Below are 16,596 nucleotides of genomic sequence, written 5' to 3' on the forward strand. Positions count from 1 at the left end.
ATGTCCAATATTGTTTCACATATAATAAATGATTATTTTACTGAGATAAATTAAAAGTTATACATAGTGAATTCAGCTCCTTTTCATTCCAAAATGTGTAAAAAGCTTATGTGTATAATTATTTATGGTGGGTAGTGTGTGCAGTGGCAGATTTAAGGGGCATGACTTTTACTGGGAAAACTTACATTTCTTTCCAAAAACCTTTAAAATTTCCGTCATTTTATTAATCAATTTATTAATCCTTATCAAAAATGATAGAAAATAGACCTCAATATCCCTTGCTTGTCGTAATTTAAGGCGATTAAATGGGGGTGTTCCTTCGGATGAGACCGCAAAACCCAAGGCCCCTTGTCGCAGCAGGTGTGGCACGATAAAGATCCCTTCCTACGTGTACTCAAAGGCCCCAGCCGCCGAGCATTGACCTAAATTTTGCAATATTTTCACTGCCGATGATGACGTCTTCATGTACAAGTGGAAAACGTTAGACAATATCAAGCAACCAACCAACAACAAAAATCATTCAATTTCTACTAATCCCTTCATTTCTTTAATTTTCGAAGAGATGTTGTGCAATCTCAGGCTAAGATTAAGATTTATACAGTGAAGATTTTTTTTTTTGGGGGGGGGGTTAGTCCAGAGCATTGTTGTAAACCAAACAAAAGTTACATGTACATGTATACATCAAGCATTGCTCAGAAGATGCCTGAATGCAGGATTTTTCTCCAATTAACAATGATTGCTCATTTGTCAAACGCCTGGCATTCAAAAGTGTGAATCACAGGTCTTTCGGATATGACCTTTAAAACGGAGGTCCCGTGTCATGGCAGACGGTGGCACGTTAAAGAACCCTCATTTCTACGGCCTTGAGGGCTAAGTATAGGTCTAATTTTGTGGTACTTCACCTACAGCTAGTGACATCTCAATATAATGATAGTTTTTTAATAGAATGTAAAACAAACAACCATAACCAACCAATATTAACCTCGAACATCTGACGGTCTTGGATTACATACAGCTCCCCCCCCCCCCCCCCATATCACCCCGCAGTATGTGTGATGTTATTGTATCATACACTTAAAAAAGTCAATGTAGACCACGTCTTTTATTTGATATCTGCAAGTGACCTCGGTTTATGGTTCATGCACACTTTCTGGTCCCCCTGTAAGTACATGTTTGTGCATTTAGTGTATTGATTCATGCCTCTCTGATACAAAGCTACAGCTCTAAATATTTTGAAACCTTGACATTGACTAATTCAAAAAGTGATGCAGCAACAAATGATTCTATTCCCTTTTATCTGTGACCTTGAGCAAATTATTTTGAAATTTAGGTCTATGGTAAATAATTATGGGAAGGGATAGTTTATTATTTATATAGATATGCATTGTCAATAGAACAACTGTACACATATCATACAGATGCACCAAACATTTCAAGTAATACAATAACATATACATGTACCTTATCATTTTTGTCACTTGAATTCCATAAATTCTCTAGAATCTCCATTTCCCAACACGGATCATAGAAAAGAAACGCAGAGTTTGTCAAAATTTAATGAAATTCATCACAAACTATAAAGGCATGTGGTCACTGAAATAATTTACACACATTGTTTCTTTTTTAAAAACATTATCATCACGAGAGAGAGAGAGAGAGAGAGAGAGAGAGAGAGAGAGAGAGAGAGAGAAACTGAACGTTTCCTTTTTATAATTTACATGAATAGAACAATCTGTTTTTAGCTCACCTGAACCGAAGGTTCAAGTGAGCTTTTCTGATCGCTTTTTGTCCGTCGTCTGTCTGTCCGTCTGTCTGTCTGTCCGTCCGTCTGTCTGTTAAACTTTTCACATTTTCGACTTCTTCTCCAGAACCACTGGGCCAATTTCAACCAAACGTGGTCAAAAGCATCCTTGGGTGAAGGGCTTTCAAGTTTGTTCAAATAAATGACCATGTCCCTTTCAAAGGGGAGATAATCACAAAAATGCAAAAATAGGGTGGGGTCATTTAAAAATCTTCTCAAGAACCACTGGGCCAGAAGAGCTGAAATTTACCTGAAAGCTTCCTGACATATTGCAGATTCAAGTTTGTTCAAATCATGGCCCCCGGGGATAAGATGGGGCCCCAAGGGGGATCAAAGTTTTACATACAAATATATAGGGAAAAACTTTAAAAATCTTCTTCTCAAGAACCACTAAGCCAGAAAAGCTGAGATTTACATGAAAGCTTTCTGACATAGTGCAGATTCAAGTTTGTTCAAATCATGGCCCCCGGGGATAAGATGGGGCCCCAAGGGGGATCAAAGTTTTACATACAAATATATAGGGAAAAACTTTAAAAATCTTCTTCTCAAGAACCACTAAGCCAGAAAAGCTGAGATTTACATGAAAGCTTCCTGACATAATGCAGATTCAAGTTTGTTCAAATCATGGGCTCCAGGGGTTGGATGCCCGGGGCCACAATAAGGGATCAAAGTTTTACATACAAATATATAGTTAAAATCTTTCTCTCAAGAACCACTAGCCAGAAAAGCTGATTTTTACATGAAAACTTCCTGACATAGTGCAGATTCACGTTTGTTCAGAAAATGGCCCCCGGGGGTAGAATGGGGCCACAAGGGGGGGGGGGTCAAAGTTTTACATACAAATATATAAGAAAAATCTTTAAAAATCTTTTTCTCAAGAACCACTGAGCCAGAAAAGCTGAGATTTACATGAAAGCTTCCTGACATAATGCAGATTCGCGTTTGTTCAAATCATGGGCTCCGGGGGTTGGATGGGGCCACAATAGGGGATCAAAGTTTTACATACAAATATATAGGAAAAATCTTCTTCTCAAGAACTACTGAGCCAGAAAAGCTGATTTTTACATGAAAACTTTCTGACATAGTGTAGATTCAAGTTTGTTCAAATCATGGCCCCCGGGGGTAGGATGGGGCCACAAGGGGGATCAAAGTTTTACATACAAATATATAGTTAAAATCTTTTTCTCAATAACCACTGAGTCAGAAAAGCTGATATTTACAAGAAAACTTTCTGACATATATAGTGCAGATTCAAGTTTGTTCAATTCATGGCCCCCGGGGGGTAGGATGGGGTCACAAGTGGAGGGGTCAAAGTTTTACATACAAATATAGGAAAAAGCTTTAAAAATCTTCTTCTCAAGAACCATTGGGCCAAAGAAGTTGACATTTACATGAAAGCTTTCTGACATAGTGTAGATTCAAGTTTGCAAAGGGTAGTTTGGGCCATAATAGGGACTAAGGTTTTAGATGCAAATAGATATGGAAAGTCTTCAGATATGGGCCAAGGTGACTCAGGTGAGCGATGTGGCCCATGGGCCTCTTGTTAATGTACGTGATGAACAAATGTTTTGAACACTATTAGAATAAATATAACATTTATCTTAACCTTGAATATTGAAAAGTAGGTGAAATTAACATTGTTAATGTTAAATAAACCAGTCAGATATAGTACTTATTTTCAGATTACAATACATGAACCCCCTCCCCCTTTTTTACCCCCCCCCCTCCCCTCCTTCTGTCTCAAAAGCACTATCTCCTTTAGAAAATATTTATTATATTTTCACCCTGGCCCAGTGAAATAACATGAATTTTGCATGCATTTGCATGATCACTAATTTACTGAGAAACATAACGTGTCATTGTGAGGTAATGTTACATTATCAATGTATCTACAAGCAGTACTTACGTAAACTTGTGTTCTCCAACTGGCATGATTGAATACTTTTTTTGTAGTAGCAGTGTTTGTTGAATAAACATGTCGGTTGCAATCGTCCTTCAATAAATGGGAAAATGGAGAACGAACCATATAACAGCGTAAATCGGGTGCATATATATATATATATATATATATATATATATATAGATACACACACACACACACACACACACACACACACACACACACACACACACACACACACATATATATATATATATATATATATATATACACATGTAGACACAAGCTGAGCTTTGAATTCATATTCAATGAAGTTAATATTTCAGGAAACCCTCTTCACTACACGCAGTGTGTATTTATCAACTCCTTCACACTTGAATACATGCAGTACATATATAGTAATGGTCAAAGATGTTTAAAATACCCTAAAAACACATGTTTTCTGCATTTCTTTCCTTTCCCTCCTGTTAACAATACCACTAATTATTATCTCCTACATTAGAAAATCCGCAAAAGGAGATAACTCAATGTGCAAAATTCAACAAATTCATATTTTCCATGCCAAATTTCTATTATAAATTGTCATTTGCCCATTGATTTTTTAATTTGATTATATAACTTATTTACCTTCTTCTTAAATTTATATTTTATTATCTTTCATATGGCTGGCTTTTTGCTCAGGAGTTGGTCAAAGTACACAGTAAAACTGCAAAATTTTGGTCATTTGAGTCTGAATTATGAGCTGTGCTACAATAATGATACCATTTCCAGATAAATTTACATACTGATAAAAATTGTTACTACTTTGTCTCAGCATGTAACATAAAATTCCTTGTCAATTATTCGTGATATAATAAGTGAAAAATTCCCAAAACTCCAATTTTCCTGTGTTTTCTATATAAATAGCCCGTTGCTATGGAAACGAGTCACTTTTCAGAATAGGTGTAACAATATTTTTAAAGAGTTTATTTATTTCAATTGAATGACGACATTTATAGTGGAAAATTTTTCAGTGCGTGCCGCAATATTTTGGTCCTTACAGAGAATTGCTCTTAATGAATGAATATAATGAAAGTTGAATATAACGAACAGTGATATCTCAAAACTCCTATAAGCAATATAAAATATATAGTTGAGCAAATACTGACCCCGGGATATACCAGAGGTGGAATCAAGTACCTAGGAGGAGTAAGCATGCCCTGTTGACCGGTCACACCTGCCTTGATTTTAATCTGAGAAGACTGAAAATAATTTCTCATTCAGTTACGTATGCGTCATTTCTTTTTACAACAAAATTAAGTAATCCATACCACATGAAAGAAATGATCTGAATATAGGAATGAAAATATAGTTTAAAATTTGTCTGTAGTTATAAACAAATTACGATGAATAATCTTGTTTTACCTCATACATGTACCTTAAAGCAATATATTTGTACCAAGTAAGCTTGACATGATTGTGTGCATTGTACTTTTATCTGTTTATAAGAAATAAATATCTGACGGGTGTATCATGTGCCTTGGCGGTGCACTTAGATGACTTTGTAGTGAAGCTTTCAGATGCTGTTTTGAAGTTGAGAGAGTGATTTGAATAGGACAATACGTAGATTGAAAGACTAATTTAATTGAATCAAATTTTCAATCTACCAAAAATTCATCAATTTGTACATGAAATGGAAAATATTAGTATTTATTTTTTAAAAACAAATCTAGTGAATGTCCCAGTAGAAGTTCTTGGAATGGGAAAAGAAGAGATTGAAACATTTGTCAGAAACTACAAAAAAGGGAGTACAAAAGTATACTGTGGCCGTGGAATGGTGGTCGGTTGCTTTGGGGCAGGAAAGACAACTCTGGTAAAGAAACTGAAGGGAGAAGATGTATCTCTTCCACCGGAATCAACGAGAGGTTTAGAAGTTCATACTGATATTTTTACTGTGAATCAAAACGAAACAGTTTTGGCGGGTAAGTAAGATTGGCCTCAAATCAGATCATACACCTAGTTTCTAATTCACTGAGAGCAGTATTGACAGATGAGAATAGTCCTACCGATGATTTGTTCTTATAAAAAAATATAATTCTTAATATTGAAAGGTAAAGTGCGGTGATTTTCCTAAAACGAGTTTTATACAGAAAAATGTCGTATACTTATGGATTAATTTCCATGGCAATTTTGACGAAAATGACTTGATGTGATTTACACGTCGCTATCAAACTTTTACATTGTGTTGTGACGTGAGTTATCACCCGTAACATATGACGTCATCTGAGACAACTTTCGATTGCATTGATAGGTTTTTATAGTGTTTACATCGAAAAGACCTGCATTTATGATGCAATGCGCCTATTTGAATTGCAATGTTAAATCAGGACAGAAATAAAGTATGTTTCTCTTCCCAAAAGGACCGTAAATTATGCAAATTTGGTGATCTGTGAACGGCACTTTAGTAAAAAGGATCAGTTCTCCATAAATCCTGCTGTAGCATCCGCTGTTTGATTCCAGACAAAATGTAAAGTGCTGATTAACGGCATAATTCCTACATCACAAGAGAGAGGGGTGCATTTTAATAATTAACAAAAATCAATGAAGGGATGTGTGTAATTCCCATACCCCCATCAAAATCCACCACTGAATATTTTTTCATTCATTAGACATTGTATTCAATGGGTCTGATATAACATATTGTCTTGCATTTTCATATAAAAAGGTGAACCGTTACCCGATTAAAAATCAGTATATCTTACAAATGTATGTACTTCGACTGCAGCAACAAACCAAATTTACATGTTTACATCGAAAGGCCCTGCAAATATGGTCCGACGCGCTGCTTTGAACTGCAATGTGAAATCAGGACAAAGATTAAATATGTTTCTTTTCTCACAACACCCTAATTCCGTAGAATTTGGACACTGAAACTGAAAAGAGACACTGAGATTTGTGACAAGCCACGAGGATCAGTGAACGACGCTTTCATTAACGAGGATCAGGTTTTCATCAACCCTGACGTATCATCCTGTTTGACTCCAAACAAAGTGCAAAGTGATGATTAACTGGGCATCCTACAAAACAAGTGGAGGGATGCATTTTAATTATATAAAAAGTTCAACCCAAAAAGGAGGATGCAATCCACCCCTCTCTACACCCACCACTAAATGCTTCCATGCAATATTATACTCAATCGGTTTGATATTGCATATTGTCTTTCCTTTTCACATGAAAATCAATGGTATCCATTAACAACTAGAAACAATATCTAGGTGTCACAATTGAGTAAATTTTATTGCAATTCTAAATTTAAAACTAAATTTCAGTGAACAAGGATCAGAAGGGTAGACAGCGTTTGCAGATAAATCTGGATACGTTAAGGAGTGGAGTTGTCAAGCCTTCATCGGATACCGACCGTTCAAATGCAAACGCTTATGATGATGAAATACCAAATACAACTATCTCATCAGCAATAGATCTGGAAACATCGGGGAGTGGAGTTGTCAAACCTTCATCGGATGCTGACCGTTCAAATTCAAACGCTTATGATGATGAAATACCAAATACAACTATCTCATCAGCAATGCATCTGGAAACATCGGGGAGTGGAGTTGTCAAACCATCAACGGATGCTGAACGTTCAGATCCAAAAACTGGCGATGAAATACCAAGCACAACTATTTCGCCAGCAGTAGATCTGGGAACAAAGGAGAGTGAAGTTGTCAAGACTTCATCAGATATTCATGGTAATCAGAGATCTGACGAAACTGGAAAACATCATGTTAAAGATCTCGCAATATATCGGAGTACAGAGACTGTTGCAAATAAAAAGGATAAAAATCAACAGATTCCGGGACATGAGATAGGAATGATCCTACCTAATGTCATTGATAAACCAGTAAAGACGATAAGTTTGTTGGACTTTGCTGGTCAAGATGCTTATTACGCCTGCCATCACATCTTCCTAAGCCCAAGGAGTTTTTATATCCTAGTCACGGATATGTCTAAGAAATTGACCGAAAAACCAACCAACGCTCTTCAAAGAAAGGATCTCATGTACAGTGACTGGACTCACCAGGGTATAATGAAAGTTATATTATGATATTATTGAGTGGAGATTCATATTCATGAAAAACATTCAAAAGTTTACAAATGTAAGCGATATATGCATACTATGCCTAAGTAATATGCCTGTAGTAACACTAGCCTCGGTTTTTTGCGGTCTCATCCGAAGGTCATCCCCATTAAATAGCTACTTAGACAGCTAAGAAATACCGATGACTTATTTTAACCCGGATCGCTAACGGAATTCCTCTTAAATATAATTGCCTAGCTGGAAAGTTCTGTAGGTGAATGCGTCAACTACTTTGTTTAAGCATGGGTTCGAGTCTAGCAAGGGATTTATTTCTTCTTTAGATAACTTTGCAATAAAACTCCATCTATCTTAGATTTGAATACAAAAATTGTTAATTGTATATACTTTCCACATCATCACGACGGGTGTAACCAGTCAACAGGGGATGCTTACTCCTCGTAGGCACCTGATCCCACCTCTGGTGTGTCCAGGGGTCCGTGTTTGCCCAACTATCTATTTTGTATTGCTTGTAGGAGTTATGAGATTGATCACTGTTCGTTATCTTCACCTTGCATTTGTATGATGTGTAATTCTAATTAATTCCAAGAAAATCGGATAGAACTTTAATTACCCGGGGACAATTTTTTCTGAATAACTGTCATTTACAATTCTTTTCAAATTCGGCATGAAATATCTTTGACAAGGGGGTATAAGTTGTAAGTTCAGGACTCCTTCTATCCTAGGACCTTAGGGTCGGGGCAAATTTTGCAAAACATTAACAAAATGTTTCTTCTATATAAGAGCACATATCAAAGAAAAACGAAGTACATAGCAATGTTATGCTGGAATGCCTTTACCACAGTTGTAAATTGCATTATCCCCTGGAGAGACTTTCTGACTCCAAGGTGGGGCCATGTTGGCATACATTACATATGAAAGGTAAATATAACGAACAGTGATCCATCTGACAACTCGTATAAGGAATACAATATAGAGAGATTGGCAATCTCGGACCCCTTGATGTACTAGAGATGGGATCAGGTGCCTAGAAATAAGTATTCCCTGTCGACCAGTCTCACCCGTAGTGGGTCCTATATCTGAATCGGTTAAACGGAATAATCCGTAGTCAAAAATCAGTGTGCCAATAACAGTCTTATAATCGGTAGGAAACACTTCAGACAGCATTTTACCCATTGATAGGTTGCATTGGCAAACTAGAACATTGCATATATAACGACCATATAATTTGCGAATTGGATGAATAAATATTTAGAAGGAGTAGATAGTCCTTTACCAAACTGTAATTTGTTCCAGGGTGAGGGCAAACTGACTATAGTCTATTATAGGACAGTACAAGTTAGTCATATTGTGTTGATGTTAGATATATCATGGGAAATATCTCACGACTATTAGCACTTTTGGGGGTATAGAATTTATCTTCTTTTATATAGTTGCTGAATAGTTGCTGAATATTAGAATTTAGCAAAGATATAAGACAAGATCTTGTTTCTAGATTTCGTAGCCATTGGGGCTAATTCTAGTTTTATCATATGACCGATAAAACATGTGGACCTCTTTTGGTGATTTGACTTTTTATTTCAACTACATGTAAGTTGGAATAACATAAATTTCTTCACTATAGCATTTTGCAAGGACGATAAACAAAATATTGTAAGTAAACTTAGACATATTTTCTTTCCTTGTTTTCTTTTCTATAATGGAGTAATATATATTCAACAGATTACATCAACCACTGGCTGGGTTCAATCCACACATATTCTTCGAAAACAGCCCCGGTCATTTTGGTTCAATCCCATTCAGAAAAAAAAGAAAAGGTTAGTAGTTTTTGATTATTTTCATAATTACATCCCTTTGAACGCATTAAAAAAAGACAGGCTAGGAGAGTTTGCTGGTGTTGTCAATACTTGAAAACTTACGTCTTGAAATCGATTTTATGATTTTATTGCATGATACAGTCACTGACTAAAATATTTTCCCATAAAAAAACGTTAAAGCTAGCATAAGTACTCTACTACTGTATCTTCAAATTAAGAAAAGACATGTCCGTTTAAAACACATCGCCAATCACACCCATTTACGGACGGTCCGATTTAAGGTATTCAATGTATAATGACCATATTTCATATCTAATAAATGGATGGTGTAATATTTGTAACCATTCTATCATTTTGAAGGGTTTATCAAATAAAAATAACCCACCGTAGGAATTTTCAAAATATTGTTTACTGCTTGATTTATTTCACCTAGAATTTAACATTGAAGTATATGGGAAAAGCATGTATTATTACAATATTTTAAAAAATAAATTACATTTTCATACAAATCTCCCTCAAATCCTAAATCTTTGTAAATGGTCATACATTGTAAGTTATGTCCTACAACTAATTCTAGGTTATACGGCATTTTGTAAAACGGGTTCCGTGTGCCTAAGAGAAGTAACCACCCTCTGATTTAATTTGCAAATACAAGTTACATACTCTGAAGTGTACTACTACATCATTTGAACCTTTCCGTTCTCGATAAGAATCGTTCTGTCCCACATCAAACTGTTCTGTTCAGAGTTCCGTTCCAAACCCAAAGCGTTCCGTTCTCATCTAAAACAGTTGGTTTCCTCAAACAGTTGGTTCCCGCGTTGTCATTCGGAACACACGTGTCAGTCAATCAATGTAGGTCAACACGGCGTTTGGTCGATGTGGAAGAAAACTATAATATTTGCGTTTGATTCTACACAATATTTTGAAGTTGCACAATGCTGGACTTTCCTTTGTTCAAATCCGTAAAAGTGTATAGACACATTACCAATTCAACTTTGACCAGCTTTCTGAAGAAGAATAGATGTACAATGGGTCTTTCATGTTGAAATTTTTAAAGCTGTGTATTTGATGGAATGTTTTGATATCATTATGTGTACCATCAATCAACATGATAAGTTGCCATGATCTTTAAACATTCCCATCTCGATTTTAAGCGCAAAAATAATTTTACATGAAGATAATTATTATTGACGATTTTCGAATCCAAATTCCTAATTATTATTCACTGTAAAATTACATGTACATATATCGTTGTATTTAGAATGATCTAAATACTGTTTGCATATGATAAAAAATTCAACCAGTTGAACGCGCTATATACACTATGATTTACATTTGTATTCAACCTGAAATGGCGTAGTGCGATTTTTATTTTTTGAAATAAAAAAGTTGTTTTCTATTGATAACAGTAGATACTTTCAAATATCCCTATATGGAATTTAAGGCTCGTGTAACTGTACGTATCATTCCATTTCAAAATATCCTTAAGTTTAATCAACTTAAACTTTTATTTAGGCAAGGGATTTATCTCTTTCTCACAATGTCTATGTATGAATAATAATAATAATAATAATAATAAATTAGTTTATTTAGACAGGATAGCACAATTAGTAAAAATGACTAGTTTACATTGTGGTCCTGTATAAAACATATTCACAGACAGATAAAGAGAGAATAGAAAAATAGATAACATAATATAAATTATATACATAAAATATACACACGATATCACAGGGGGAAAATAAACATATACATAAGACACACGCACAGACAATGCCATATCACAACTACATTTGGCACACCTGAACAAAAAGAGGAAAGCACGATGTTTAAGTGCTATTTCTATGAAAATATTCCATCAAATACATAGCTTTAAAAATGCCAACCGAACCAGAGCTTCGAACATTTTGAGCCAGTTTGTTCCAAATGAATGCAGAAGAGTAGCTGTATGAACGTTTAAAATTTTCAGTTTTAGTTCTTGGTAAATATAATAAATTAGACTTATAATCAATCGACCTGGTTTGGTGGCAAATTACATCTCTTGTATATTTAAACACGTTTATGTAATTTGGCATTTGATTATTTAAAACTTTGAACAGAAAGACAACCTTTCTAAACATAAAATAATCCTTAATTGGCATCCTGTTCAAACAAGAAAATAAAAAGCCAAAAGAGGTCCTGATATCTCGAATATTTAAAAGTATTCTTGCTGCCATCTTTTGCAGCTTGAATGTTTTTTTCTAAATATAGTTGATTTTGTATGTTACAGCAGACAGTACAGCAGTAAGTAAAATGTGGAAAAACAATACTATTAAAACCCTTGATAAGTGAATTTTGTGCCATAAAATAATTCACTCTCTTAAGTACAGCAAATTTTCTTACAATTTTCTTTGAAATAAACTCCACGTGTGCATCCCATGATAAAGTATTATCTATATAAACACCTAATAGTTTAGCTTGTTTCACAAATTCAATTTGAAATTTGTACACCATTAAGATCTATATTTAACATTCGACATTTCCGTAACCGTTGAGACGTGCCAATAAGCATATATTGTGGGTTTTTTTTTGGAAGATTTATACTGAGTTTATTTTTAAGCATCCATTCTGCACCCAATTTAAGGTCCTCTTGCAGTTTTGATTCAATTACATCAACAGATGTATCACTCACATCATGTGACGTGTCGTCTGCATACATTGTAACTGAAGAACGTTTGAGACATTTTGGATAATCGTTAACGTAAAACATTTACCCCTGAGGAACTCCTAAGGATATATTTTTTTCTCTTGATAACACACCTCTCCAACTGACACATTGCTTACGATTTGTAAGATATGATTGAAACCATTTAAAAGTATTGTGACAAATTCCTAAAGACATAATGTTATGCAAGAGTCCTTCATGGTTGACTGTATCAAAGGCCTTACGCAAGTCAATAAACAGAACCCCTGTAAGCCTTCCATCGTCCATGTTTTTGAGCCATTTATCAGTAAGACCATTCAACGCTGTCTCGCATAAATGACTTGACCTAAATCCAGATTGACTATCTGTAATTAATTTGTTTGTGGATAAATATTCGTAAAAGGAATTGAAGACATGTCGTTCAATAATCTTACTGACAACTGGTAAAATAGAAACTGGTCTGTAATTATTTAACAAATGCTCATCACCTGCTTTATACAATGGGTCTATCCTAGCTCTTTCCCAAGCATCCACAAATGTACATGAGGATATGTATTTGTTAAAAATAAAATGTAAAACATCACCAATATGATTAAATGACAACTTTAAGAGTTTTACAGACAAACCATCAATACCTGTGGCTTTCGAAGATGCCATTTTGATAATTTCATTTGCAATAAATTCAATTGTAATTTCTGGAATTTTAAATGAACCTGGCGGTTTTAAATGTTCCACATCCGGTGAAAAAGAATCAAAATGCTTTTCTATTTCATGGCCTACATTACAAACGAAATCATTAAAACAGTTCAAAAGAGGTAATGGTGCCGTTGTCAGTTTGCAAATGTGTACATGCTGTCGAATTCTGCCTCTATGGTAACAATGTTTTCAATCTGGACCACATATCCTTTGGTGGAGTGGTACATTGATCAACTGCCTCCTCCACAAAGCCCCGTTTTGCTTCTCTGATCTTAAGAGTGACACGGTTTCTGCTTGCTCTGCAGAGAGCCCAGTCATCCTCTGATTTGGACCGTAATGCTCTTTCACGTAGGTACTCACGATTATGCATCTTATTCAATATTTCATCATTTATCCATTCCTCTGATTTAACCTTTATTTGTTTATCCTTAAAAGGAATATGTTACTTTGAAGAAACGAGAGTTGAATTCACACCACATTTCATTTACATCACTCAATTCTTTAATATGATTCCAATCGACATCATGGAGGTCACGATGGAATTGGTCCTCTTCTAAATTCCGGAAACTGTGGTATTTTACATTAATGTGACAGTTTGTACCAGACTTTAATTTCCCACAGACAGTATAAACTAGATGATGGTCACTGATGACTATGTGTATTACATATACTCCAGATTTACAAACATTCCGTGGTTCGGACACATATATATGGTCAATGAGAGTGCTGGAGTCCTTTGTTACTCTTGTGGGCTCTTAATTATTTGAAGAAGTCCATACGTTTTCATTAGGTTTTTGAGATTTGAATTCTTATTTTCATCGATGTTAAAATCGCCCATAAATACAATGTTATTTTTAATAGTAGTTAATGTTTCCACATGTTTCTCAAAATGTTCAAACCATTCACATTTAGAACTTGGCGGCCTGTAGACAATTGCAAAAGTGAACCTGGGGGAGTTACCTATTTTAATGTCAAAATCTAAAACCTCAATGTCTTCATGTTGTTGCATACCAGTAACCTGAAATTTATTTTTGATGTACACAGCAATTCCTCCACCATGCCTATCCCGGTCCCGTCTTACGAGCCTATATCCATTAATTGATAATTCTGAATCAGATATACCACTGTCTATTTTACTTCCTGTAACCGCAAACACATTAAATGAACCTTTACGTAACACGATATGATCTGGTCTAACTTACCAAATAAACCACATACATTTAAGTGTCGAAAGGAAATTTTTTTTCGGTAAAGACTGGATGATATCGTCTACCGATTTGCTAAGGTCATAATTCATGGATATATTTTCTATGCAGGAATCGCAAATCCATTCCGAAATATCTGGGGATCCAGACAGTTTAGCACTATCATTAGTTGTTCTTAAACAGCCGGTACATGATACGGCCTGTTTAGTTGGTCCAGGGTTGACGTGTATATCACCGGGCAATAGGAGACACAACGAACTAAGCAGCGGAACACAACGTTATTACCAGATTTTGAATTGTTATAGTAAGATGTAATAGAACCACAGCTTCTGACAGAGTTGGGCATCTGATTCCATAAAATTGTGGAGGATACCTTAAAAGACCGTTTATAATATTCAGTTCGAACCTTTGGTAAATATAAAATGCCACTATCGCTACTCCTTGTTATTCTTGAACTAACTTGACTGACAAAACTAAAAACGTTCATATATTCTGGTGTCATGTTGTTAAGAACCTTAACAGCAATCACAAGTTTTCTATATACAAAATAATCATGAACAGGCATCCATTTAAGAACACTAAAAATATCAGCTGTAGAAGTCTTAGTCACTTTTACCTTCAATATAATTTTGGCTGCCCTTTTCTGTAATTTAAAAAGTCTGTCAATAGAAACCCTGTTTTTGTCTGATCACCAAACTGTGCAACAATAATTAAAATGAGGAAATATAACAGTGTTATAAATTTTCAATAACGTTTGTAGACGACGTAAAGTGCCTATTTTCTGTGAAAGTTTCTTGCATAAAGAATCAATGTGTACAGACCAGGTTAGACATTCATCTATTTGTACACCAAGAAATTTGGCCGTTTTAACAGTATCTAAAACAATGCCTCCTACTTTGATACACATTTTTCTACACTTTAAGAGTTTTTGTGCAGTGCCAATCAACATACATTGTGTTTTCTCTAAATCCATCGTAAGTTTATTACTTTCCATCCATTTCATTGAGTTTAAAAGATCATCATGCAACCTTAGCTCAATAACATCAATAGATTGATGTGAAACATCCTGAGATGTATCATCTGCATATATAGAGACATTTGAGTGCTTTAGGCATTTAGGATAATCGTTAACAAATAAAATGAAGAACAATGGACCCAAGATGGACCCCTGAGGCACTCCTATTGTAACATCTTTTTCATCTGACAAAACACCTTTCAATCTAACACATTATGATCTTCCGCTAAGATAAGACTGAAACCATTTAAAGAATTTTGACAAACACCAAATGATAAAAGCTTGTGTAACAATACCTGGTGGTTCACAGTGTCAAAGGCTTTACTAAGATCAATAAAAAGAACACCTGTTAATTTGCCACTATCTATGTTACTTAACCATTTATCAATAATGTTATAAAGTGCTGTTTCGCAACAATGATTTGGTCTAAAACCGGATTGATGTTCCGTTAAAAAAATGCTTTTATCCAAATACTCGTAAAATGACTTAAAACATGCCTTTCTATAATTTTGCTCACGGTTGCTAAAACTGACACGGGTCGATAATTGTTCACCATAAAAGTGTCACCAGATTTAAAAAAAGGGGTAAATCTAGCTTTTTTCCATTCGGATGCAACCACACCACTTTTTATAGACACGTTTAACAGATGCAAGGTGAAGATAACGAACAGTGATCAATCTCATAACTCCTAAGCAATACAGAATAGATAGTTGGGCAAACACGGACCCCTGGACACACCAGAGGTGGGATCAGGTGCCTAGGAGGAGTAAGCATCCCCTGTTGACCGGTCACACCCGCCGTGAACCCTATATCTTGATCAGGTAAACGGAGTTATCCGCAGTCAAAATCAGTGTGCCAAGAACGGCTTAACAATCGGTATGAAACACGTCAGACAGCATTTGACCCAATGCGAGGTTGTATTGACGAACTAGATCGGTATAACGACCATAGAATTTGCGAAATGTTGACTTCAATCGAGACTGCTGCAACCCCTGTACCATCAACGTGTTTGTCAGTAGCTTACCTCGATTTAAAAACTGGCTATACGCAGAACAAGCTCTTGCATATCGAATCAGTTGAGATATATAAACACCACACATGTATGCAGGTGATAATGGAATATTGCTACATAAATATGGGAAGTTGACGATGGAGAAGCTGAAATCATCCCGTTTGTCATACAGTTGAGTTGTCAGTTTGCCGTTAATGTCTACTTTCAATAAAATATCTAAGTATGAAGCAGAAGTGGACGACTCTGTGGTGTCCTTTATTTCGAGCTTACAGGGATATATCAAATCGACATATGAATGAAAGCTATTATTGTTAATATGATATGTTAAAATTTCATTAATCACACCTGAGTTAATTTTCAACAGCTTTACAGAAATAGCATCTAACCCCGTA

At 35.3% G+C, this 16,596-nt stretch overlaps 1 protein-coding gene across 10 annotated transcripts in view; it reads left to right on the forward strand.

The window, feature by feature from the left end:
• Window positions 1-16,596, forward strand: part of LOC125664362 (serine/threonine-protein phosphatase 6 regulatory ankyrin repeat subunit C-like) — an 83,076-nt gene that overhangs the window by 44,715 nt on the left and 21,765 nt on the right. For 8 of the 10 annotated variants that reach the window (XM_056151870.1, XM_056151904.1, XM_056151880.1 and 5 more), the window contains 3 exons: window positions 5,414-5,662; window positions 7,010-7,762; window positions 9,499-9,593. In XM_056151870.1, coding sequence (XP_056007845.1) covers window positions 5,414-5,662; window positions 7,010-7,762; window positions 9,499-9,593 — 1,097 coding nt within the window. The remainder of the gene's footprint in view (window positions 1-5,413; window positions 5,663-7,009; window positions 7,763-9,498; window positions 9,594-16,596) is intronic. The other 2 variants (XM_056151894.1, XM_056151892.1) reach the window with 2 other exon arrangements.

Source organism: Ostrea edulis, chromosome 1 (genome assembly GCF_947568905.1).
Source record: "Ostrea edulis chromosome 1, xbOstEdul1.1, whole genome shotgun sequence".
NCBI lineage: Eukaryota > Metazoa > Mollusca > Bivalvia > Ostreida > Ostreidae > Ostrea > Ostrea edulis.